This window comes from Alosa sapidissima, chromosome 18, assembly GCF_018492685.1.
Source record: "Alosa sapidissima isolate fAloSap1 chromosome 18, fAloSap1.pri, whole genome shotgun sequence".
NCBI lineage: Eukaryota > Metazoa > Chordata > Actinopteri > Clupeiformes > Clupeidae > Alosa > Alosa sapidissima.
In genome coordinates, this window is record NC_055974.1 from 2,796,019 (window position 1) to 2,821,119 (window position 25,101).

The 25,101-nt window shown below is 40.0% G+C and overlaps 1 protein-coding gene across 2 annotated transcripts; it reads left to right on the plus strand.

Annotated features, from left to right (window-relative positions):
• Window positions 1-357: 357 nt before the first annotated feature.
• Window positions 358-24,646, plus strand: zgc:85858 (uncharacterized protein LOC405879 homolog). Of its 2 annotated transcripts, none has more exons than XM_042070236.1 (3): window positions 358-713; window positions 22,671-22,746; window positions 23,156-24,646. In XM_042070236.1, the coding sequence occupies exons 1-3, from the start codon at window positions 552-554 to the stop codon at window positions 23,194-23,196; spliced, it is 279 nt and encodes a 92-aa protein (XP_041926170.1). In that variant the 5' UTR covers window positions 358-551; the 3' UTR covers window positions 23,197-24,646. The 2 variants fall into 2 exon arrangements, with proteins under 2 accessions (XP_041926170.1, XP_041926171.1); XM_042070237.1 differs by lacking the exon at window positions 358-713 and adding an exon at window positions 21,640-21,982.
• The last annotated feature ends 455 nt before the right edge of the window (window positions 24,647-25,101 follow it).

A 25,101-nucleotide genomic window follows, 5' to 3' on the forward strand; every position in this document is an offset into this window, starting at 1 on the left:
CCTATATGGGTGTTTGGGAATGAACGTTGACTCAGATGCTTTTTGAGACTTTGAGCAGAAATGTCCCAGCCCGGTGTTTAGGACGCATCATAGACAGGTTATCTTTCAGGTAGCCTATATATTTTCCATTAAAAAAACATCAGGTAGCGAACGTGTTGTGGTTAACTCACTTAGCTCCTGTTAGTAGCCTATAGATGGTCGTCGTAATAACGGGATGTCTTAATAAAGAGTGAACCCCCATTTTTTAAAAAATCTGCAATTGCGGTTGCCTAGATGTTAAGATTCTAGAGCTGTTCTAGAATCTTTGCTGCTGTTAGAAGCATAGACTGTATATATATAGAACAGTGGTTAGAAGTTCAGCTTTTTTGAAAGTGAAGCCCTCGAGCTTTGATGACTCAAACAACAAGCAACTACTGAACACCCTAGCTTTACTACCACATCAGTTAACGTCAGTTTAACATTCACCCAAAGGTAAATGACATAGGGAACAGAGCTTAGGTAGATATACATTAATTTTTGCTTGACTTTAAACGAATGTAGGTGATTTCAACATGGAAGATAATGTTAGGCAAAGGTACGTTCGACTACCGACAAACACAGAGCGGGTCCAAAGAGCTCGCCCACAGGAGGGCTATATTTGTGAAGATTATGACCCAGTGGATGAATTAAAAAAGATGGTGGAAAGCTACAATGAGGAAAAGAAGAAACGACGGGTATGTTGGTTAATGTCACTAGAGTTGGCTGAACAGTTTAACATGAATGACAATCATTATGTAAATCATAAAAGTATTCTCCTAGCAAACCTGGTGTTGATGATCTGCAGCTGGTCAGCTAAGCTAACGTTAGCTTCTAGCTGGCTAACGTTAGCATTCTAGAGTTCAGTGGTTACAACACAATCAGTACAAGCTAACATACTTTCTATCCATCCATTATCTTACTTTGCCCAGAGAATGTCTAATTGCCCTTAATTAGCCTACACTTTTTGTTTAATTTTTTTTTTTAAAAATACTAACTATAATTTAAAAAAAAAAAAATCCTCTTCCATCCCATATATTTCTTTGAAAGTTTAAAATTACTTAAAATTACACTAAGTTGTATGGCCTTACAGTGGGTCATGCTAAATGAATAGGCTGATGAATATGCAACCAACACAACTAATAAACTTAGCCTAAAATATTCAAGCATAAAGTATAAGTAGGCCTATAATATTCAAGTTCAAGTTAAAGTAGTTTATTGTTATGTACTCCACAATTATAAGTAATGAAATTATTTTTGGCATGTATTTCGTTTCCTACTCAAAAGGAATTATAGGGAGGGAAAGTGAAAACCAGCGCCCCAAGTGGTTGCGTTCCTATCGAAGAGCAGCTTCAATGTTAAGTCCCATAGACCTATTTAAAAAAAAATATTGTGAAGCCAAATCAGCGATGTTATCCACCAAAAATATTTTTCAGTGTCTATACAGTAATAATATTCTAACTGTGAAAATGCCAGACCCTATTTTGCCTTATTTAAGAAAATCGAAATTGCTCCTTTTGTTTCATAAACGAACTACAAAAGAAGTCACGTGACTTTACCCTTCAACGTTACTCACGGTAGCATGGTTTGTTTATTAGCCTGGTTAGCATTGACACTTAACACTTACAGCTAGCTCTTCATGAGAGTAGAAGCACAACACCAGTTATCCTGACATAAAGGTTATCACCACGCGGTTTACATCACGTTCCGTTATTACAAAAATATGTTGTTTATGTTTATGCCAGTTAAGCAAATTGCGTATTGATCAGTTAGAGATTAAGCGCCCAAACATGTGACGTCACATGCAGCTGTAGTTCCTCATCACCGTGTTACGACAAAAACTCAAAACAATTCAACTGATCCTAAAAATAAGGTATGACCACTTGAAGCAATAGAGGTGACCCCAGTGCCTAACATATGGAAGGCATTAAATTAAGATCCCACTGTGCACCGAGATATATTTTTTCTAAAAAAAAAATCCATCCACTCCGCTAAACTCTAGGAACGCAACCACTAGATGGCGATGAGATTACTTTCCCTCCCTATAAGTAATGCACCCTTCGCTAAGTCCCGCCCTCCTTAGTTACTGTTGCTATGTCTGACAAGCTTTAGCACCCTGCACGTCTATTACATAGGGGGAGAACCGGGACTTTTCAATGAAATGTAATTTACAAAGACATCGTACCACACTGAAAGCTAATATTTTGTCACTAGCAACCCACATCTGTCCTCTGTCAAATACAGTTGGAATTTCATCTCTGAACAAAACCGTTCATGAGTTATTTAAGCAAAAGTCGAATGTGCGTTTTGTTTCATTCGACTCTCCCGGTCAGAATGAATGGAACAGGCATGGGGGACGAAAGAAACATACCATTTAAGCTATGTATTTCCCACAACTTCAATATTTGACAACATAATCATGAATGGTACTTCAAATAGGTGTTATTTTAAATAGATTGCTGATGGGCTATACATCTTGGTGAACCTCTGTTAACAACTTCTTGCCGTTATCGTGAAGCGTGTATCTCGCGGTTATGGAAATATCATGCAATATGCCATTTTTTTACAGTTAGAACAATATGTGTTCCCAATTATATCATGTTTCTATAGTGTAACATGTTATTTCACTGTGTCTTTACGTGGGTTAGGGCACCACACATCCAAATAAGTGCCCTTCATGACCCACAGGCTTTCAGTCTCCACAGGTTAACATGGCAAAACTCGAAAAGCTTGTCAGACCTCCAGTGCAGTGACGGGTTGCTAAACCACGATTGGCCTGTGGCGGTTTTCGGGTGTGGCTTAGCGAAGACCCAGCTCAACTTTAAAGAATACAATTAAAAGTAGTAATAAAAACGAATATTGTCATATATACATACTTATGTAAATGGCATATTTCAGTCTTTTATTTTTTTTATAATTTTATGAAACACTACAAAAATCTTTTTTTTTTTTTTTGCGGAATGTTGGAGTATTGTAGATTAATGGGGGGGAAATGTGGGGAGTCTGAAACAACAAAATGTGGAAAACTTGAAAGGGTCTGAAAACTTTCCGGATGCACTGTATTTAAAAAATGTAACGATTTGTTCAGCTATGAGTTTTTCAGAAACTTTGAACACCACAGTAAGGATGCTGATAGGCCTGTAAAGAGACAGTCTTCACCTTACATTGGGGAGACGGCAGACACTCTGGGGACAACAGACACTCTGGGGTTTCCAGCCACTCGGCTATAATTGAGAGGTTTACTATTTTTGTGATGGGATGGACTAGAGATGTAGAGAGCTCGTTGAGCATAACTGTATACCAATGGCGTTCTTATGGACCAAATAATGGTTCTGTTTGTGTGAGATTTGAGATATTCCTGTGTTCAGTGCCAAACGATTTTACAATTGTTGCTACTGAATCAATAAAATACTCAACAGGGGCCGGTTCGCCGATAACGCTCACTTTTAGTGCGCTAAGAAAACTCAAAAGATATATCTTACCAAAATTGTTTATGTTCCTAAGTGTGCTCCCCGAAGTGTCCCTTAGGAAGCTTCTTAACACGCTCCCTCTTACGTTCGACGTTACAAAGGCGCTGTCCCAAGTGAAGGTGCTGAATTAGTTGGCATCAATTGCTCAGGAATTGATTTATACTTTACGTGAAGGTGCATGACAGCGTTAAGAAAGACAACACGTTCTATGCAAATGAAACATTCCTCACATTATTCCAGTAACATTTATTTTAACATAGTTTAAGTTATCAGTAAAATATAAACTATTAACTAAATCAAATTGTCAGTAATATGTTCACACGATATGTTGTGACGGGCAGACTAACTGGGTAGGCCTATCCCTCGCTAATCATCCACCCTCCTTATCCCGTTGTGCCACTTGTGCCGCTTCTTGACATGGGTTTAACAACTTCTAAAAATTATGTAATACACTTTTATATTAATGGTAAGGTACCTTACAATTAGAATTGATTGGCAAGCAGCTGCAGTTACTTCTGTTAAATGCGGTATTGATTGCCATTGGTTGATTGCTATTGGTCCATCTACAATGAACAGAGAGAGAGAGTTAGATACAGTATGGTGGGGAAGCAACGTAAAAAAAGGGCACCAAGCTTCTCGTCAGAGGAACTTGAAGTTTTTCTGAACGAGGTGAGCTTGCACAAGGACACTGTTTTCCAGCTTTCGGAATAACTTGTGCAACAGCAACAAAAAAGAGCTATGGAGCGACATGGACTACACGGCTCCGCGGCCGGCGCTGTTTTTGATTCAATACAAGGACACGTTGGATCGCTGCCATAGGCCTAGTTGGTCGCTTACTGGACACCACCATGCTTACCCATTTATAGAACTTAGCCATTTAGAGGCAAATTCTTTGCCAGCAAAAGTGATTGCCAATTTGAACGCTTTAATGAGATTACGAAATAGCCTAGGCTAATTACCACCATATTAGTTCTGATACCAAATAAAGTTCATAAATAGGCCTGCATCCATTGCGAACATATTTTATTATTAGTCTTAAAATGTCCATAACATAAAATCATCGTTGAGCCACAACATTGTCAACATACTGTACCATAGAATCAAGTCCAGTTGGAGTGCTACCAGGAACTTTGTAAAAACTTTGTAAAGATGGTGCTCTTTGGTGACAGGCTTAGTTCATTTTAGAAAAGTTGTAGAATACCAAGGCACTCATCTTCTTTGTAGTTAAAATGCCTTTATTTTAATGGGCACAACATAATTAAAACACTTTGACGCGTTTCGGCATGAAGCCTTCGTCAGGAAGTGAGGGACGTCTCTTGTGTGGCACACTGAAATAAAAGACATCAATTCCATGAGTGTTCTCAGGTGTGTGGGTGGGACCAATTCGCTTCTTCTTCTTCTTCTTTTGGCTAATGGCGGTTCACAATATAGGATTGTATATCGCCACCTACTGCACAGGAGTGTGTGATGTGATCAGGTCAAGTCGTGGCAAAAATAAATAAATAAAAATAAAAAAAAAATTAATAATAACAAACAAAAATTTAAACAGCCTATATTCTGCTCATCAATTCTGCATTATTTAAGTACCTCATAAGACCTTTAATTCTATTGCCCTGCATTCCCTCTTCCTTCAATATGTTTCGGATATCATCATCTCCTCCCTGTTCTCTCCAGTGTGACCTGTGGTCAGTGTATTTCCTGCAGTGAAAAAGGATGTGCTCTACATCTTCTTTGACTTGGCATTCAGTGCAAAGCCCATCAGTTTTGCCCAACACGTAATGTGGCATTGATGCCAGCGTGCCCTAATCTCAGCTTTGTGTATACAACTTCCTCCCTTCTTCCAAGCCCCACTGATGTAATTCTTCTCCCCCCAACCTGCTGTTGCACATTAAAATATTTCCTGACCTTTGGATCTGACTCCCATTCATCCTGCCACCTATTCATGATTTCTGTCTTAATAAAAGATTTAGCTTCCCCTTTTCCTAGTGGAACATTGATTGAGATACATTGGCCTAATGTGTCCTTGGCAGCTTTATCTGCGGTTTCGTTACCCTTGAGGCCCTTATGAGCTGGCACCCAGCAAAATTGGACAATGAGCCCCAGATTACTGAGTTGAGCCAAAAGCTGCCTTGTTTCAATAACCAAGTCATCTCTTACTGCATTTCCAGAGATAAAGCTTTGCAATACTGAGAGTGAATCTGTGCAGATGACTGATTTAAAAGGCTTGACTTCTTCAATCCATCTCAATGCAGTAATTATAGCAGTTAGTTCTACTGAATATATGGATAAGAAGTTATTCAGTCGGTATCCATACGTCCTTTGGAATTCAGGTATAGATTCCAATACTACACTGGCCAGTTTGAGGGTTTTTTGAGCCATCTGTAAATATCTGTAGGTACCCATAAAATGCAGAATTCAAATAAGTTTTACAATGTATTGCAAATCCAATATCATTAGGGTGGTCTTCTTTCACTTTCAGTAGCTCTGTGTTAACATCTGGGGCAGGAAGGATCCATGTTCCTTCTTTATAATATTCCCAACAATCTTTGAGCACTGACATGGCTAGGCTGTCAGTGCAACACTGTAGTCTGACCCAGTAGGTCAGTGCCAATTTTTCAAAACGCAGCTGAATAGGAGTTTCCTCTGCCTCCACTTGCAGGGCACTGATGGGAGTTGTCTTAATGGCACCCAGGGCTATTCTCAGGGCCCTTGAGTGTACTCTCTCAAGTTTCATAAGGGACGTTTTACAGGCAGATCCATAGACTATGCAACCATAATCAATATTTGACCTTATCAAAGCTTTATAAATATTGAGTAAAGATTGTCTATCTGCACCCCAACAGAGACCAGAGACCATACGCATTAGGTTCAGAACCTTTTTGCATTTTGTTTCTACATACTCAATATGTCGTGTCCAAGTGAGTTTATTGTCCAACCAAAGACCCAGGTACTTGAAGCCATCTCCTCTTTTGAGTGGTTGGTCATAAAGCAAAATTGCATAGGTTTCTGACACCTTATTCCTTGTGAAGTATGTCACTTGTGATTTTTGCACAGAAAACTTAAAACCCCACTCCATTCCCCACTGTTCTAGTATATGCAGTTCCTTCTGTATTGTTTTAGTAATGTGCGGGATATTATTCCCCCTCCTCCAGATGACAGCATCATCAGCATACAGTAAACCATTATTCATTTTGTTCAGTTTCTCAAAAATATCATTAATCATAATATTAAACAAAATTGGGCTAATCACACTACCCTGTGGAATTCCCCCTTCCACAGAGAATTCATTTGAAAGGACCTCACCAACCCTAACCCTCAGTGTGCGCTGCAACAGGAAATTTAAGATATAGTTGTACATCTTCCCTTCATTGCCCATTTTATTTAGTTTGATCAAGAGTCCTTCTCTCCACATTGTGTCATATGCTTTTTCGATATCTAGGAAGATTGCCACCATTGCTTCCTTCATAGTCAGCGTTTTCTCAATTTCATTGGTTAATTTAACCAGTGCATCAGTAGTTGATCTTTGTTTTCTAAATCCCGTTTGATAGCTATGTAGTAGATTATTATATTCCAGATAGTAGTTTAGTCTAGCCACAACCATTTTTTCCATAAGTTTGCCCAGGTGAGAAGTGAGGGCAATTGGTCTATAGTTACCTGGATCACATTTATCTTTACCAGGTTTGTGAAATGGGAGAATTGTTGATCTTTTCCATGCTACTGGTATTGTGCCCTCCTCCCATACTTTGTTAAAAAGTTTAAGGATAATTTCTAAAACATCATCAGGGAGTTGTCTAAACATGGCATAGCAAAGGCCATCACTGCCAGGAGCAGAGTAGCCTGTATTCTTTAGGGCCATTTTTAGCTCAGTCATACTAAAACCAAGATCTATACTAGACTCGTTTAATTCCCTCTTAGTTAGAAGGTCCCCATTCATACTCAAGATTTCCTCTTTCCTTTTTTTGAAGCAGTCTTCCAGGTGGTGACCTTTATGAACATCTGCAAAAGTTTTAGCCAATATATTAGCTTTATCTACATCTGTAATATAATACCTATCCCTATCAGTTAGGACAGGAATATGAGGGGGTACATATCTACCAGTCATCTTTTTAATCATCATCCATACTTGATTGAGTGAAGTTTCTCTACCTATTGATGAACAAAAGTCTCTCCAAGATTCTCTTTTCACCTCTTTAATAGTACGTCTAGCTAGTGCCTTCTTGTTTTGATAGTCCAGTAAATTATCAGTGGTTAAAGTTTTACGTAGTAGCTTTAAAGCCTTGTTTCGGTCCGTTATTGCTTTAGTACATTTATCATCCCAGCAGGGAACATTCTTCATATTACTTTTCCCCTCCCTCATTGGTATAGACTGTCTTGCTATAAAATAGAGATATGAGCTTATGCTATCATTCATGTCATTCACATTCTGCTCAGAACCTGGTGCACATTCAGCCATTTCTGTAGCCATGTTCTGGAATTCCTCCCAGTTAGCCTTCCAAAAAAGCCACTTATGGTGTACATAATTTGGATCAGCCCTGATTTCCACATCCACTTTACACCATATAGGGAAATGATCACTGCCAATAGTAGTTGTTTGGTTAGTGCACCATTGACATCTGTAAGCTAATCTTCTGTCAACTAAGGTTAAGTCAATGCATGAGGTTTCATTCTTAAGGATATTGAGCCATCATTTACACACACTAGCATTCTGTCATTAATTACTTCTTCAACCACCATGCCATTCATATCTGTAAGCTTGCTACCCCATAAACTATTGTGGGCATTAAAATCGCCACACCAGATCTCTGTGTGGCTCCTCTTAGTAATACTATTTAGGGGATCACCTGTTAAGGCTTTGCATGGGTTATAATAGTTGATGATGGTATATGTTTCTTTAGACCCATTAAAAATGTCTGTGACAATACATTCATGTTCCCCGCTTACTTTAATACACTTATAAGGAATGCCTTCTTTGATGAAGGTTACGCATACACCACCTTTCATTACCCCTGTCATACCTAATCGCACTATAGCCCTTAATGACAAATGTGATTTCAACCAGGTCTCCTGAATACAAATCACCTCAGGTTTATCTGTTAGTTCATGAATATATCTTTTAAGTTCCTGACCATTAGCTATTAAGCTTCTTGCGTTCCATTGTAAAATGAAAAACACCATAATCCATTCAAGCACTATCTTGACTCTGGTCATATTTGCGATTTATCATTATATGGATCTCATCCATTGTAGCAGTAGACCCCAAGAAACCATTGGCAATTTCCACAATAGAATTAATCCTATCACGTTTCCTTTTGATTTTCATGGTTGTGTTCATTACTGTACACAAGAATGCAATAAATTCATTTTTCTTCACCAATAGTGTGTCCTTTGTTATGTAATTGTTGCATGCACATTTCCCTGGTTCTGACATCGGCCTAGTCGAGTGCTGACTTCCATTCAGTAGACCCTGCTCATTCATTTGACTTGCTCTGTTACATTGGCTCCCTGTAGTGCTAGGTTGGGTTAGGGACGGAGGAGCGTTAGTGGCCCTGTCTTTCTGAACCGTCTTAAGGGCATTCGCATAAGACATTTTACTCATAACTCTGTATTTCTGCACTTCCTTTGCCTCTTTCTGTTTTTCACAGCCACCATACGCAGCACTATGTGGGCACAATTATATATTCATGAACAGCACAATTGCAGCATTTTAACGCATTTGCTTCGCACTTATCATATTCATGGTCCCCACCACATTTCGCACACCTTACTTTCCCTTTGCATTGGCTTGCAACATGACCAAATCTTTGGCATTGGAAACATCTTAGCGGGGGAGGAATATATTCCCGCACCGTGTAAGACATAAATCCCATTTGAACTCGCACTGGCAAATCTTTAGTAAAAGTTAGCAAAATTGACATGCTGTCAATTTTCTCTTTGCCTTTTGTCAAACGTTTAACCTCAGTTATTCCATACTGGGACAGATTCTCTTTTATCTCTTCTACAGATACATAGGGATTCCTGATATGACCCCTCTTGTTCTAGACATTGTACCAGGAACATGCGCAGATATCTTGAGATTATTAAGTGTGTTTTTCTGCAGTATGAGTTTGCGTTGCTCTTCTGAGTTGGCATATATCAGTAGCCTACCATTCCCCAAGAATGTGGCGCGGTGGATATTCCCTATCTCTTTCTGAATGGCCTTAGTGATGTGAATGGGGTGGAGGTCTGGTCCACCTTTGGCTTCAAAGGAGGCAATTACTTTCCATGTGTCAGTCACGCTACCTCCATTACCACTGGACCGTTCTCCACCAACTCTAGACTTTTTGCTTATCACTGATGCCATTGAATCACCACCACTGCTATCCCTGTCAGACAACTTCCTCACTCGACTAATTTGATCCAAAAACATTTCATCCATATCACTAAGACTAAGTAGCCCGCCAGACTTTTCCCCCATGATCACTCACATTCACTGTGCAGCTTTAGTGGGATATAATTAGATGAGTGTTACCACGTGTTGCAGAGATTTGAATTCACCGCTGCCAGCAACCTGTTCTTCCTTCTTCCTCTTCTTCCTTCCCTCAAGTCGACCAATTAGCTAATGGCAAACCCCTCATTTACAAAGGTAAACCCACAGAAAAACAGAAAAACAAACAGGTATTGATGGTGGTCAGCAGGGGGCGTCATTCCACAGTCTCTACAGACATAAAAGAGTATTTAGAGAAAAAAAAAAACATGCATGCAATACACATATACAACAATAGAGCATTTGTGTTTACAGGAAATGGCAATATTCCAACTCATCATTTAAACCTGGATATAAAGTAGCTTTTAATTTAAAAATCCAGTAGCTCTCTCGCTGGTTTAATTGTTTCAATCTATCACCCCCTCTCATTGTTTGTGGTATATGATCTATACCTATAGCTCTTAAAATAGCAGGGTCACTATTGTGCTTGTCTTTGAAATGACGAGCCATTGGATAGTTCTCATTTTTTGTTCTTATCGCATATTTGTGCTCTGAGACTCTATCTTGTAACCTTCGTTTGGTTCTACCGATGTAAAAAACATTACAGAGGGGACATTAGCTATTAGCTAATTGGTCCCATCCATACACCTGAGAACACTCATGGAATTGATGTCTTTTATTTCAGTGTGCCACAAGAGACTGCTCACTTCCTGACGAAGGCTTCATGCCGAAACGCGTCAAAGTGTTTTAATTATGTTGTGCCCATTAAAATAAAGGCATTTTAACTACAAAGAAGATGAGTGCCTTGGTATTCTACAACTTTTCTATAATACTGTACCATAGTTTGACTTGTACTGCGCTGCGCTGATTTCTAAAGACTGCTGCACAGTGGCGGCGACTAGCGTCTTGAGAGCTCAAACAACGCTAAGAGAGTGCTTAGGAATGGTCCAGACCAACCTTACGAACGTGTGATATTGACAGAAGATATACTAGCGTACAAACGTGTTGGGAATCGTGTCATAACGTTAAGAGAGAGGATAAGGAATAGGTTAAGAACTACTTAGTGATAAGAACGTTTTGGGGAACCGGCCCCAGAACATTAGGCTAGCTACCAACTGGATTGTTGCCATCTACAGCAAGCTCAAGTGTTTTGATTTCCTTCTGATTTTGTCCAATTCATTTTTTCAACTGACTGATTATTTTTGCATTGCGTGTTGCTTTGTATATGGTCAAAAATAAGTTTGCCTTTGCGTGAGTTCTTTAACAGCTCTGGGGCCAGTTTCCCGATAACGACGGAGACACGCTCTTACGAGGGTTTTCTACGATTCATCTTACGATCGTTCGTTTGTTTTTTCCGACTGTTTCCCGAACATGCTCGTAGCGTGAACGCGCGTGCACTCCTCTTAAGATGCTCTTAAGGGGAGCTGTCCACGTTAATAGTTCTGAAATATCCTCTGATTTGACGGTGATGTCAGGTGACTGCACGTCACAGCTATAGTTTAAACTTCGGATCTACACATTAATTCACATCAATACGAAAATAGAAACACTTTGACATCTGCATGTAAACATCCCAAGTAGGTTATATACCACACAGAGACATAAATAATTGTAATTATTTTAAGATTAGTTTGTTGCACCATACGTTTGAAGATAAGAAAGAAGTCGAGTAAGAAAGAGAGGAAATGTGTAGGCTTAGATTTTGATGCAGTAGGCTACAGACTAAACCACATGTTGCTTTTTTACCTCATAGGCCTAATAAAATATTCACTTAGCAAAGATAATGTCAAACTATTCTGGCAACGTCTCGTTTCATAACTTGATTGCATTTTTTGTCCGCTTTTCATCACATTATTATGACCATTAAATGTAGGCTATTTTGCACGCTAAAATCTGATTAATCAAAGGTAAACACAATAAAGAATGGGAACGTAAATTGGATTATGTATTCTAAGTTGTAATTCCTCTGTATGTCCTGTTGGTGACCTCAGTGAGAGGTATAGCCTACTGTTAAGACGCTCTTAGCCGGTAACGAGGAGGCTACTCTGGAGCACTCGTAGATCTACGAGTATTTTCACGACGCTCAGTCGTGAACAGTCGGCAAATCTTAAGACGTTCGTAAGAGGGACTTTACGCCACGGTTTAATTACTGTAATACCCCCACGGTATCAGAATCAGGGCAGACGCACAATGTAGTTGCAGTTTCTTTTTAAATAATCCTGCTGACGTATCCTCCCCTGCTGCCTGCCGCTCACATTGCAATTTAACAATAAGTAGCCTAAAACTAGTCAAAGGTTATTGTTTCACTTCACATATTATATATTGTATTGATGTAGCCTATTTAAAACATTAACTTTCTTCTCAGTGTTTCCTCTTCATTTAGCGCTGCCACTGCTTCAGAATTAGGGGAGACGCAAAATATTGTCTGGAAGCATAAGCTAAATGCCCTCTGCTGGCTGCTGAAAATTGCAGTTTAACAATAAACAGCAATTCTAATCCGAGGTACCTGTCTAGTTTTATTCCATAAATATATTGTTTTTTATAGACGTTAGTGGCATGCGCTATCAAGAGCTTCCATGTGCTACGCATGTTTGTCAACATCGCAAAAACTACAATTTTCACACAACTTGGTGGAAAGGTGTAGCACAGGCTAAGGAAAACCCATTCATTTCTGAAGCTGATCATATTGAAAGTATTTCCCATATCGTAGCCTATTAGCTCGCTTGCAACAACAGCAAAAATGAAACTGGAGAGTGGATGTCTCTGCGAAGACACCGCTGTTACATTAGATGCGCACTCAATCGCCACCGCCACTGTTAAAAAAAAAATCTAGCGGAAATCATGGCTTATAGTTGGTTTTTACAGCAGCCTTAAGGGCCAAATCCCTTGCTTTCATTAATTTTTACAATATTTGGATTTATCCAAAGAACAGTGTTCTCTCTTCTTTGTGTTCGGGATGAATTTGTTACTTTAGGCCTGTTAGTTGAGTGAGATCAAAAGCATTGGTGATCTGTTTGAGAGTTTTGTTGGATGATTTCCTCTCCCAGTTTACATTAAAATCTCCCATGATAATCATTTTTTTAAAATTGCATTCCTTTAGAATTCTTTCAAAATCCTCATAATTTTTTTTTTTAGAAGAGGGGAGGGGGTATAGTACAATAAGAGAAAGACTGACATTTGTGGGGATAAAATAATGTTAGTTCAAGGCATTCCAGTTCATCACATGACCATTCAATTTCATGACACTAAAAACAATCTTTCACAAAAAGATACGCCACCTTTAGATCCCACTCTATCTTTCTTGTATACATTGTAGTCTGGATTACATTACTGTAATACACATGATTAGATGTTATAATCCTAAATTTGTGCCAAAATCCAAGGTAAAAACACATTCAGAAACCCCTACTCAAATTAACTTAAAAAAAGCATGCTAGCCACAAATCTGCCAACCAATGGTCACAAACACTAGACAAATGGCCCATCCAACAGCAGTATATAGTATGCGGCATGTCATTGGGGCATGTCATTATCTGTGGGCACCCTTATTCACCAATGTTTCGTTAAGTTAGGCCCACAACACCTCATGAAGGCTTAACAGTGAAACCAGCGTCCTGGTGACACTCCCCTCTATGCTGCCACCATATTACCACATTGAAATATCCAATACACAAAATACTTTTAACCAGCCTAGGCATGGTCTAGCCATAACTATAAAACCATAACCATAAAAACCCTAGCAAACCACCATCAACCCAGGCACAGTCCGTCGCAAACACAAAACAACGGAGCCACTTAGCTTACCTTAGCTTACGCCCCATGTTGCCACCATATTACCACATACCACATCTATTATGGATGAGGGTGATTATTACCACATACCACATCTAATATGGATGAGGGTGAGTTTTTATAAAGCGATGTCTCTGTTTACCACAAAATGTCTAGGTTGGAGTTTAATATAAGGTGATGGATTTGGTCAGCTTTTGAAAGCTGCTTTTCATTTCCAAATTTTCCATTAGAATCAATTAGGATAGCTACTGTACTTTTAGTTAACCCTCTAGGCGCCACAGTCAACTTTAGTCGACAAGATGCGGTACTGAATAAAACGGCCGATTTAGTCAAATAGGGTGTCATATTTTGTTCGACCTCCACTCCACTAGATGGCAGACATGTCATACGTCATCCCCGAGTCGAAAAAGGGGCATGCTTTAAACAAAACCTTCTAGCTACAGCGCATTGAATCAGTGCGTGAAATACCGGAGCTAGTGTGTGTGTGAGCCACTTTGTCAGAGCGATTTTGTCAACGTCAGCGAGTATTTGCTGTCGCAATCGCGGTGACAGTAACGTGGTGGAGCCTTTGTCTAATGCCACTGGGTATGTTAGATGAGGTCGAAGTGCTCATAGGACAGTTAGGGGGGAACGTAGAGGCAGTGTGGGGAGTCGCAATGAGAATGACAGTAGGCCTAGTCCGAGCTGCGCAAATTCTCTCCACTCGACGCGAGCGTGAGGCAGATCTGGCCATGCTGCTTGCAACAGGAGCAGAGGTGGTGACACGGGGCAGGAGAGCCATTAGGCCATGCATAGTCTATCACAAGATGATGGGAATGCCGGCCCTGTATGGATAGGATATGGATATGGATAGTCATTATCTCTACAGCAAAAGGCCTGCTACATAAAAAAAAAAAAATTGTCAGCCATTTATTAGTAATGATTTACACTGTTGATTATCTATTTCCCTGACCATTTAGGACATATATGTGTTCTTTTTTGTGTGTTCATGTCCTTGTGATGTGTGTGTCTTTGTCAGCTAAGAAAAAAACAACAAAAAAACATCAACAAAAACAACAAAAAGAAAACAAATACTAACATTGTCTCTTGTCTTGTCTCGTCATCTCACTCCTGATCTGTGCCTTGCCGTGGCAAGTGAGCTTTTGAACTAAACAGGTCTTGTCTACTTGTGTTTGTGTGTCATCTGAATAATATATATGTGCCCCATACATGGAATCAGAGTGCCTACTGTATGTAGTAAATGGAAAATCTCTACAGCAAAAGGCGCCTACTGCTACATGCATTTGGTTTGTTTCTGCCATTTATTAGTAATGATTTACATAGTTTGTTTACTACTTACTATTTACCTGAGCATTCAGTATTGTGCAATATCAGAAGGTGAGGGACATTTTGGGGGGAAAGAAGTGGTGCATTTTATCATTCAAACATGCGACTTTTCATGAAAATTCTATAATCCAAGATGGCCGCCACCATATGACGTCATAATATGCAAATTAGATATAAACATTTAATCCCTACATAAACTTTGGGTCATCCTTAATATTTCTCTAATTTACAGAAAGTCTCTATCTCTTATCACTTTTAAGATATAGCCTTTTGAAATGAAGATGTCAAAATCGAACGTTTAAAAAAAAAAACCTCTGGCGCCTAAAGGGTTAAAATAGCTTGCTCTTGATTCATGTGAAAGAGTTCAGGGGTGTTTGCTTGTGTGCTGGATGGTGACCTTGATGTAGAAGGGGGTTCTGTCTGTTGTAGTGGTTGATGCTGGTGTTTGTGTGATAACTGAAGAGTTGGGATGCAGCTTACTCTTCATCTGCTCTCTAGAGCCTGCCATTCCAGCTGCGCCTTTCTAACTTCAGCTCCTCTCTGACCTCTCTAAGCTCTCTCCTCAGGGCCTCCTTTGTCCCTCATTTGTCCCCTCAGCTCCTGTACCCATGCTATTAACTCCTGTTTGAGTTGGTGGAACTGTTCCTCTAGTTGCTGATTGGAGGTGGTATTCTGAAACTGTTCCCTGAGCTGCACTAATTCTGCTTCTTGAAGGGACAGACTGTTTATTAGCTGGCTAACAGACTGTTCCAGTTGGGCAGTGCAGTTACTGATGCAGGGTTCCTCTTCCTCTGCCACATTTGTGTGGTTACCACTTGCACTGTACATTTCAGGTTGACTTGCTTGTTCACCTCTTGCTGGACAGAGCTAAGACTTGCCTCACTTCCTTGAAACGGGGGGCACGGCTGTGAATGCTGGTTTGACAGTTGGTTTGGGGCAGTTCCAGCGTTATGGATGTGACAGTTGGACTCATATTGGTAAACAAAATGCCTTGTAGCAAGGGCAAAATTAGTATCAATTAATGAATTTGCATAACTTTTAATGTAACCTCTGTCCTCTGAATACTGACAAATCCCTTACATTTTATATAATCATTTACATCCTAAGAATACAAGGCATGTAATCAGCGTAATGGATGTGACATGAAATAGACACACTTTTATGAGAGATTACAGGTTTTCTACAAATTCAGTGAATTTTGAAGGAAACTGCCGAAACCATGATATATAGCATGAAGGAGACTTGAATGAAGATAAAAAATGTGTTTTTGAAACTATGCGTCATTTTCATAATGCATTATGTTGGAAAAACGGCCGTTATGGATGTGATAGTTTGACGTTATGGATGTGACGTGTATGAAGCAATACTCCACAAACTACATAAAACACATACTTAGTGAATTTTGATATGTGTGAGGGACCGAGGCGACCACCCCACGTTTAGGGAGGTGCGCCACTGGATTAGGTGGTGTTGAGGGAAGACAGGAGACAGCAGTTCCATAAAAAAAAAATATCATTTATTTTGTCCATAAGCAAACAGGCAGATCCAGGAGCACAATTGGGTCCAAAACATGAAATACAGGGTTATTCAGTCAACAAACAAACATGTACTAGTACACAGGTGAAAAGGAGAGCGCTCCTTTTCCACAATATGAAACAACTGAAATAGTAATTATGAAAACTAGCAATGAAATTATTGCTTACTCAGTGCCCATTAAGATCCACAGAAGGATCATTTAAAATATAAAAAAGAAATATGTTTTTTTTCTTTTACTGTCATCAATTTTGGTCAATGATTCCTGGTTACTGAGACACCAGGGAACATGAAATGTGTTGGTCACTCCCCCACTGCGCTAGGCTAAATAACTAGCCATGGCCCACTTCCCCGAAAGCATCTTAAGCCTAAGAGCGTCGTAAAGTCCCTCTTACGAACTTAAGATTTGCCGACTGTTTCCCGAAACCATCGTAGCTTAAGAGCATCGTGAAAACACTCGTAGATCTACGAGTGCTCCAGAGTACTCGTTACCGGCTAAGAGCGTCTTAACAGTACTTCTCACTGAGGTCACCAACAGGACATACAGAGGAATTACAACTTAGAATACATAATCCAATTTACGTTCCCATTCTTTATTGTGTTTACCTGTGATGAATCAGATTTTAGCGTGCAAAATAGCCTACATTTAATGGTCATAATAATGTGATGAAAAGCGGACAAAAATGCAATCAAGTTATGAAACGAGACGTTGCCAGAATAGTTTGACATTATCTTTGCTAAGTGAATATTTTATTAGGCCTATGAGGTAAAAAGCAGAGAAAGCAACATGTGGTTTAGTCTGTAGCCTACTGCATCAAAATCTAAGCCTACACATTTCCTCTCTTTCTTACTCGACTTCTTTCTTATCTTCAAACGTGTTCTTAAGTGAAAAATTATTGCATGGTGCCGAGGGTGTGTACTCAATGAGGAGGGGTGGGCAGAGCGAAACAAGCTCATATCTCCATGAATCAGATGGAACTAGGAACAAATACAGATACCGGACCCTGGCCTTCCCGAAGCCCTTACTGCCTCAACTACCAATCAAATCAGAGATATTATAGACATTATTGATATAATTGCCTGTACCAAGTCTGCTTCTCCTAGGGCCGGAACACTATTGGGTCCCAAGTAATCTGCTCACTGCCCTATAAAGTCCCTTTCGCACCAGATGGATTTGGAGATTATTAAGTTCCTCTGACCGCAGTTCCAGGGTCTTTTCTCTTCGCATAGGAACCCTTAGTGACCTAGGTCTATGTTGATTGGTCCATCTTCTTGGTACATTCCCCTTCTTTTCTTTCTATTTATTATTATTATTTTTATTTGATTTTTGTTATTATTATTATTATTATTATTATTATTATTTGCCTTTTGTATCTTTTATTGTTGTTGTTTTGTTGTTTTGATTATTGTTGTTGTTTTGTAACTCAGGGCATTGCTGTAAAAGAGCTTGATGCTCAGTCAATTTCTCCCTGAATAAAAAACGGTTGATGATGATCTCATTAGCCAAAGGTCATCCTTACCATGGAAAAAAAAGTTGTGCACACACAAATAGAACTATTGTTAAAATGTTCATTTAGGTCTATATTTTATTGTTTGACACTGATCTGATTGAATTTCATGGAGAATTACTCTTTTTACATCATAAATATGGTGTGCAACCATACAGAAACAACATTTTTCACATGGCAATATTATACATATTTAAAAAGGGGATAAATGGACGCAAGGTTCCAACAAATTGTTATCATTTGACAAATTCCAGATTGACAAGGGAATGGTAGATCAATGTGTATCAGTTTGCCTTAAGAGCACAGCTCCTTACATTTGAAAGGCTTTTGTTTTTAAGTCAGCAAGTTCCATGGCCATGTCACATCCATAACGTTTTATCGGAAAAGTTTACGCTACAGATACAGTGTTGATGCGACAATGTCCAAAGTGTCTGTGCATAGCTGATTTATATCAATGTAAAGTATGATTAACAAATTGTGCCCCTTTCTTACTTTTAAAACCTTTAATGGTGCGTTATGTTTGTGACATTGTGGATGTTACATAATGTGAATTTACAAGACTGGAGACTTTATTTTACCTCAAAGCTGACAAATGTCTGCTCTGGTGACATAATGCCTCTGTCTGTTCTCACATTTCACCTTAGTGTTTACAATTGATGTTTCAGAGATTATTAGGCTGATCAAAACCACAGGAAGGCCTCAGCATTAGCAAAACAAAACATAATATTAAAATACCTCCAGTGATTGGCATAACCTATTTTCGAGTGGTCTAATAAAAAAATCTGAGCGATTATCTTCCCGTAATTGTCATACTGTTGTTGCACAGTAACTGGATTATCGTGTTAGCTGGTGAGGATGGCTGACTTTGCAGCTGGAGTTAACGTTGCAACCTCCTTCTGTTGCAGATGTGTTCAGCCTGCAGTTCACATCTGTTTAACACAGTTTAATTTGAAATGTGATGCTCATTGACAAAGGTTTACAACATGATATGCCAGCATTTGAAGTGTCAGATCCTCAGAGTGACATGAGTAACTGCAACAATAAACTAGATGTATCGCATAGCGGTACAAAATATGATCGCTGCTCGGTCCTGCACATTCTCTCCGCAAAAATAAATCACGCTTGTCAATTTGTCTCCATCTTCTACTCCTGCAACTCATGTGCATGTAAATGAGTGTGTGCATGAGTTGGCTTTTGTGTAAAGAGTGTGTGTGTGTGTGTTAGGGTGCTAACGGTGTGTGTGTGTGCGTGTGTGTGTGCGTGCGCACATGCATGTACGTGCCTGTGTGTGCGGGTGTTTGTGCATGTGCGTGTGTGTTAGGGTGCTAACAGTGTGTGTGCGTGTGTATGCGCACATGCATGTACATGCCTGTGTGTGCGGGTGTTTGCGCATGTGTGTGTATGTGCTTGCCTGTCTGTGTGTGTTAGGGTGCTAATGGTGTGTGACCGAGACGTTGCCAGAATAGTTTGCCATTATCCTTGCTAAGTGAAGGCTATAATTTATTAGGCCTATGAGGTAAAAGCAGAGAAAGGAACATGTGGTTTAGTCTGTACTGCATCAAAATCTAAGCCTACACATTTCCTCACTTTCTTACTCGACTTCTTTCTTATCTCCAAACGTGTTCTTAAGTGACACCGCGAAAATCTACAATCTAATCCAGTGTTTCCCAAAGTTTTTTTCTGGGGACCCACTTTTTAAAAATAACAGACCATCGCGACCCATTTCACTTCAAATCTACCCTGCAACCACCAATATTGTTTTAGGCCACAGGTTCTCCAACTTTTCTATGCCTTCCCCAACCATACATTGCTATAGGATCTCTATAGATAGATCCTGCTTTGAACACGGTTGTGTTGCATTTTGAGCACCATCAGCGTAAAAAGTTGGAAATGACTACTGAAAAGATCAGTTTGGGGAAATTCTCGCATGTTGCGCAGTCGTCATTCGTATTAGCATAGTAAGCGTTCCTGTATTTCTAAAAAATAAATTGTAGGCTACGTTGCTTTGCAGACAAATGGGTCCATAACACTGTGGACGTAAATTCCGATGTAAACAGCAAGTAACTCAAGTCGTTATATTGTATTGTTGTATTATATTATATTGTATAGTCGTTATATCAGAACAAGAGGCTTTTGCGCAATAGCCGGAAGAATGCGCCTTTACTTTGGAGATAGCGAGGTAGAAAACGAGAGGAATAGTGTTTAAAATGTCCATTTAAATTGTAGCCTAATATAATGCACTGTTGTGCATTGTAAATCAGAAATAAGAATGTGAGGAGGTTGCTATTAACTTTAAATATTGCATCTACAATCGAAACTATCTACATGCAAATTGAATGACCTTCTGTCCGGTCTATGGATGTCTGCTTTAGTTGACAGCACGGTCACTAGATTTTAATCGGTAAAGTTGAGGAGCTGGTATCTGTTAATGTTAGTGCAAATAGGCGGATTCATGCCCCTTGTAGTTTGCAACTGCGAGGTACATGGCAGGCGCCCCACAGAACGGTTTCATTTTGAGAGGTAGATATCCATGCTCTGGCACCCCCTCCCCTCTTTTATGACAAAACCGTGACTGTGGTAGTTAGCAAACTACATCCTAATAGAAAACTGTTAGCTTTCCTGGTATCAAATGACAAATGGTCTAATCAGGTATGGGCCCACTTCCCCGATAACGACGGAGACACGCTCTTAAGAGGGTTTTTCCGACTGTTTCCCGAACATGCTCGTAGCGTGTACGCGCATGCACTGCTCTTAAGATGCTCTTAAGGGGAGCTGTCCACGTTAATAGTTCTGAAATATCCTCTGATTTGACGGTGATGTCAGGTGACTGCACGTCACAGCTATAGGCCTACCATTTAAACTTCGGATCTACACATTAATTCACATCAATACGAAAATAGAAAGACTTTGACATCTGCATGTAAGCATTCCAAGTAGGTTATATACCACACAGACATAAATAATTGTAATTATTTTAAGATTAGATTGTTGCACCTCTCTCCTCAGCATGCCAGTTTGCCAGGAGAAGCAAGATGAATTATTTTCGTTGCTGTATTGGGGAATACTTCATGTTCTCCATATCTTCAACTGTGGATCTGGCTGTTCATTGTAGACCCATGCAAGTACTCACTTTTGGTTATGCCATACACAGAGTTTGGTCTCTCAGCAGGCGGATACATTGGTCAACAAATCAGAAAAAAAAAATCATCTGGTGCGAAAGGGACTTTATAGGGCAGTGAGCAGATTACTTGGGACCCAATAGTGTTCCGGCCCTAGGAGAAGCAGACTTGGTACAGGCAATTATATCAATAATGTCAGACCAGACATCATGATGTTATGCGGCATCAATAGAAATGTGTTTTGCTTCTTTCACTTTGGCTTACATGGTTTTGGAAACGGATATAAGTTAACAGATCTTAGAGGACAGAAGGGACAGTAAATCATTATTCATGGTTTGCTTAGGCAGTGTACTGTACTTATAAGTGAAAATCATCTATTTGGCAAATAGCCCATAATAGGCTGTATCTGTATCTGCTGGTTTTAAGTAGCCATCCATCCATGACGTTGTGGTCACGTGCCATAGCCTCAGAGGCTGGTAGCTGCCTGCAGTCGGCACAGGCTGCCTAGCGCTGGAGCTGAAATAAGCTAACTAACAGATACGCTTTCTTATTTAGCTATCACAGGTCTCGCTTTTGACGGCGTTCGTCCTCAAGGAGACGAGCGTGTTTTAGACGTCTGTTGTCCGAGCAGCTAGTTTTTGGCCTCACTAATTTCCCATCTACATAGTAATCATGTCGGCAGTTCAACGAATGAAAGTAGCTAACGAAAAGCACAGCAAGACAATCACACAACGCGGCCACGTCCAAAAGACCACGGTAACGTTGCCAATTGAGCATCTATCGATTTGGATGGTTATCACTTATTGTGATGATTGACAGTTCGAACAATGATATGTCAATAACTGTGTGTGATTAATGTAATTGTTAGTTACTGTATTGACCAAGTAAACGTTAGATAGCAAGCTAACCTAATGTTAGCTAGTTAGCAGTGCTTAGTGGGCCAGCAACGTTATCTGAGTAGCTTTAGCACACAGTCACCAGCCAATCGTGTTTGAAATTAGATGGTTAGCTTTGTCTGTTGACACACTTAGCATTTTGCTAACCTTAGCAAGCCTACTACGTTTCTTGGATCTCAATGAATGAATTGAAAAATGGAATGCATTAATCTATTATTTCAACGCGGGGACGATTTCGTTGGTAAATCATGTTATTTTTGAGTGATTATGTGTAACAATGTGTCAAGTGCACGCCACTCTGACATCTGCCGACAGAATTTTCTGACGTCACAGACATATGTATGTGCAGAGCAATCCCAGATTTAGCCAATCTTGGTTGCATCTCGTGGGAATAAAAGTGGGCAGTGTATAGAGCACCGTGTGTGACACGTACAGCAAAAGTGCGCTGCACCGCGGGGTCATGGGGACTATTTATTCTTGTGTGATTACTATGTTTTCGCCGGTCTGAGTAGCCCTAATTGGTATGTTTTCTATGTTCTGGAATGTAGCGAGTGGTGAATGAAGACAAGTCGCCGGTGGGTCCATGGCTTTTGGCGCTGTTTGTCTTCGTGGTGTGTGGGTCAGGTAAGACATGACACTGAAATTGCTCAGACTCCTTTAACAGAATTGACTTGCCTGCCTCACTTGTACACATCTCCACATAGCCTCTACTGAATCCACCTGTAACCCCTCTCTTTCTCGGACAAACATGCAAATGTTGGTCACTTGAGGCAACTAACCAAGCCTTTGAGAGCTTTATGTTATTTGTCTACATTTTCATAGCCTAGCCACAGCAGTACACCATTTGAATAGTAAACAAATGCAGCATGTGTCTTCCTCCATTGCAAACACAATTTGTTTGAAGGTGGTGACTTTCCTCTCCACAAACTTTTGTTTCCTATTGGAATGTTTCAATGTGCTGCAAGCAATGTTGCATAATAAGGTGAACGTGTGTAGGTTAATGATCATCTTTTTGTCTTGTTTCTGCTTGCAGCCATCTTCCAAATCATTCAGAGCATCAGACAGGGCATGTGATTGCCATTGCCTCAAGAGTGACTTTCACCATCTGCCATCCCTAAATGATGCCTGGACAACCAGCAGGATTACCCCCCCATCCCACCCCCCTCCCTCCCACACACAAGCAGTCAGACTCTCACCCAGTCCGACTACTTCACCTCCATCTTTCTCCATTCTCCTCCAACTTGTTCTTGTTGTGTCCCTCCCCTCTCCTCAAAGCCCACAAGCTCCTTATACTGTGAAACTGACCGTTTCTTCTCTTTCTCTTTGTCTGGCTTCTTCTTTCCTCCTCACTTTCTTTCCTCCTCACTTTCTTTTCTCCCAGTAGTTTGAAAGAGAAGAGAATGACCCCCTTCCCCTCAACCCCCCAACCATCACACACATGCACATGTACAAGCCATTTTGGCTCCTTATACTGAAAATGCCAACTCCCCTTCTACATTTGTAAATGAATTATTATTATTATTTTTATTTTGTTCATTGTTATTTTATTTTAAAGAATCTGCCTCCTGTTAGTAAATGCAGAAACACTGGTTTTTAAGTTCTCATTGTGATTGGCTCGCCATGATTTCTATCTCTGATTTGATTGGTAGTTGAGGCAGTAAGGGCTTCGGGAAGGCCAGGGTCCGGTATCTGTATTTGTTCCTAGTTCCATCTGATCCATGGAGATATGAGCTTGTTTCGCTCTGCCCACCCCTCCTCATTGAGTACACACCCTCGGCACCTCTCTCCTCAGCATGCCAGTTTGCCAGGAGAAGCAAGATGGATTATTTCCGTTGCTGTATTGGGGAATACTTCATGTTCTTCATATCTTCAACTGTGGATCTGGCTGTTCATTGTAGACCCATGCAAGTACTCACTTTTGGTTCTGCCATACACAGAGTTTGGTCTCTCAGCAGGCGGATACATTGGTCAACAAATCAGAAAATAATTTAAGTGACTTTCTAGTCTTATTTATTTTTCTCTGAGGTCGTCGTGGAGGCCAGAGATAAGAAAGGGAGTCCCACACGTTGTGAATTGACCATTTTTGCTGGTCTGTGGAGCACTAAACACTGCAGAAAGTCTCCTGAATCAAAAGGGTACTGCTTCACAATTTTACTGGGGTCTATGGGCAGCGCGTCACATTATTTGCAATGGAGTGTGTTCTTTGGTCATATTAGAGAACAATGAAGCTGCTATCTCAAATGTGTAATTATACACACCAAGTCCTCAGATTGGGTCACATCTCCATTTGAACGCAGACCTTGTTTTATCAGATATTTTGTCATACAGACAGGACTGTGTGTGCACTCCAACCAGGATAGCCATGCTGACACCCCCCCCCCCCCCCCCCCAATACCCTTCTGCCCACAATATCTCATGCTATGCAACAATCAGTTTTGTTTGCTTCAGGTCATTTTTTGTGTCTTCTTTTTTTCTTTCTTTTTTTTTTATAAATAAACTGATATTTTTATCTAACAGAACTTGACCTGTTTTGTGTGTGTGTCAAAGGAAATGCACGATTCATGTATCAAGTAATTCCTTACGAGCTACTGGTAAAGATGCTGTGTATGTAAGGTATAAATCTTTTATGTAGTTTAGATTTTCGGCCTTTCTTGAAGACTTTGGTATGATTGACATTAAAGGTAATGCAAATTTAAATCCATATGTTTAGAAATTCAACCTAGTGAACGTTATGGATGCAGTTAAGCAGTACACCGGTAGGTGGAGACAGTTGTACATGCCAGAGCCGGCTCTGGTACTCGTTAAATTGATGTGTCACTACAAATTCCGAAGTTGTGCATATATATATTGCATATGGTATTGATATAATTTGTCACTGCGACCACAATTCTGTCAAAAGTGTTCCTGTCTCTTCTGTGTCTACAGAAGCCCGGTAAGCGCACGATCTTCAACGCCGAAGACTGGCATTTTACGATGTTA

What these genes read in the sequence shown, in the direction of transcription:
- zgc:85858 (XM_042070236.1), top strand. Translation starts at nt 552, where the DNA reads ATGGAAGATAATGTTAGGCAAAGGTACGTTCGACTACCGACAAACACA. An exon ending in AGGAAAAGAAGAAACGACGG is followed by an intron (nt 714 to 22,670) that starts GTATGTTGGTTA and finishes TCTGGAATGTAG; the next exon opens with CGAGTGGTGAATGAAGACAA. An exon ending in CTTCGTGGTGTGTGGGTCAG is followed by an intron (nt 22,747 to 23,155) that starts GTAAGACATGAC and finishes TTCTGCTTGCAG; the next exon opens with CCATCTTCCAAATCATTCAG.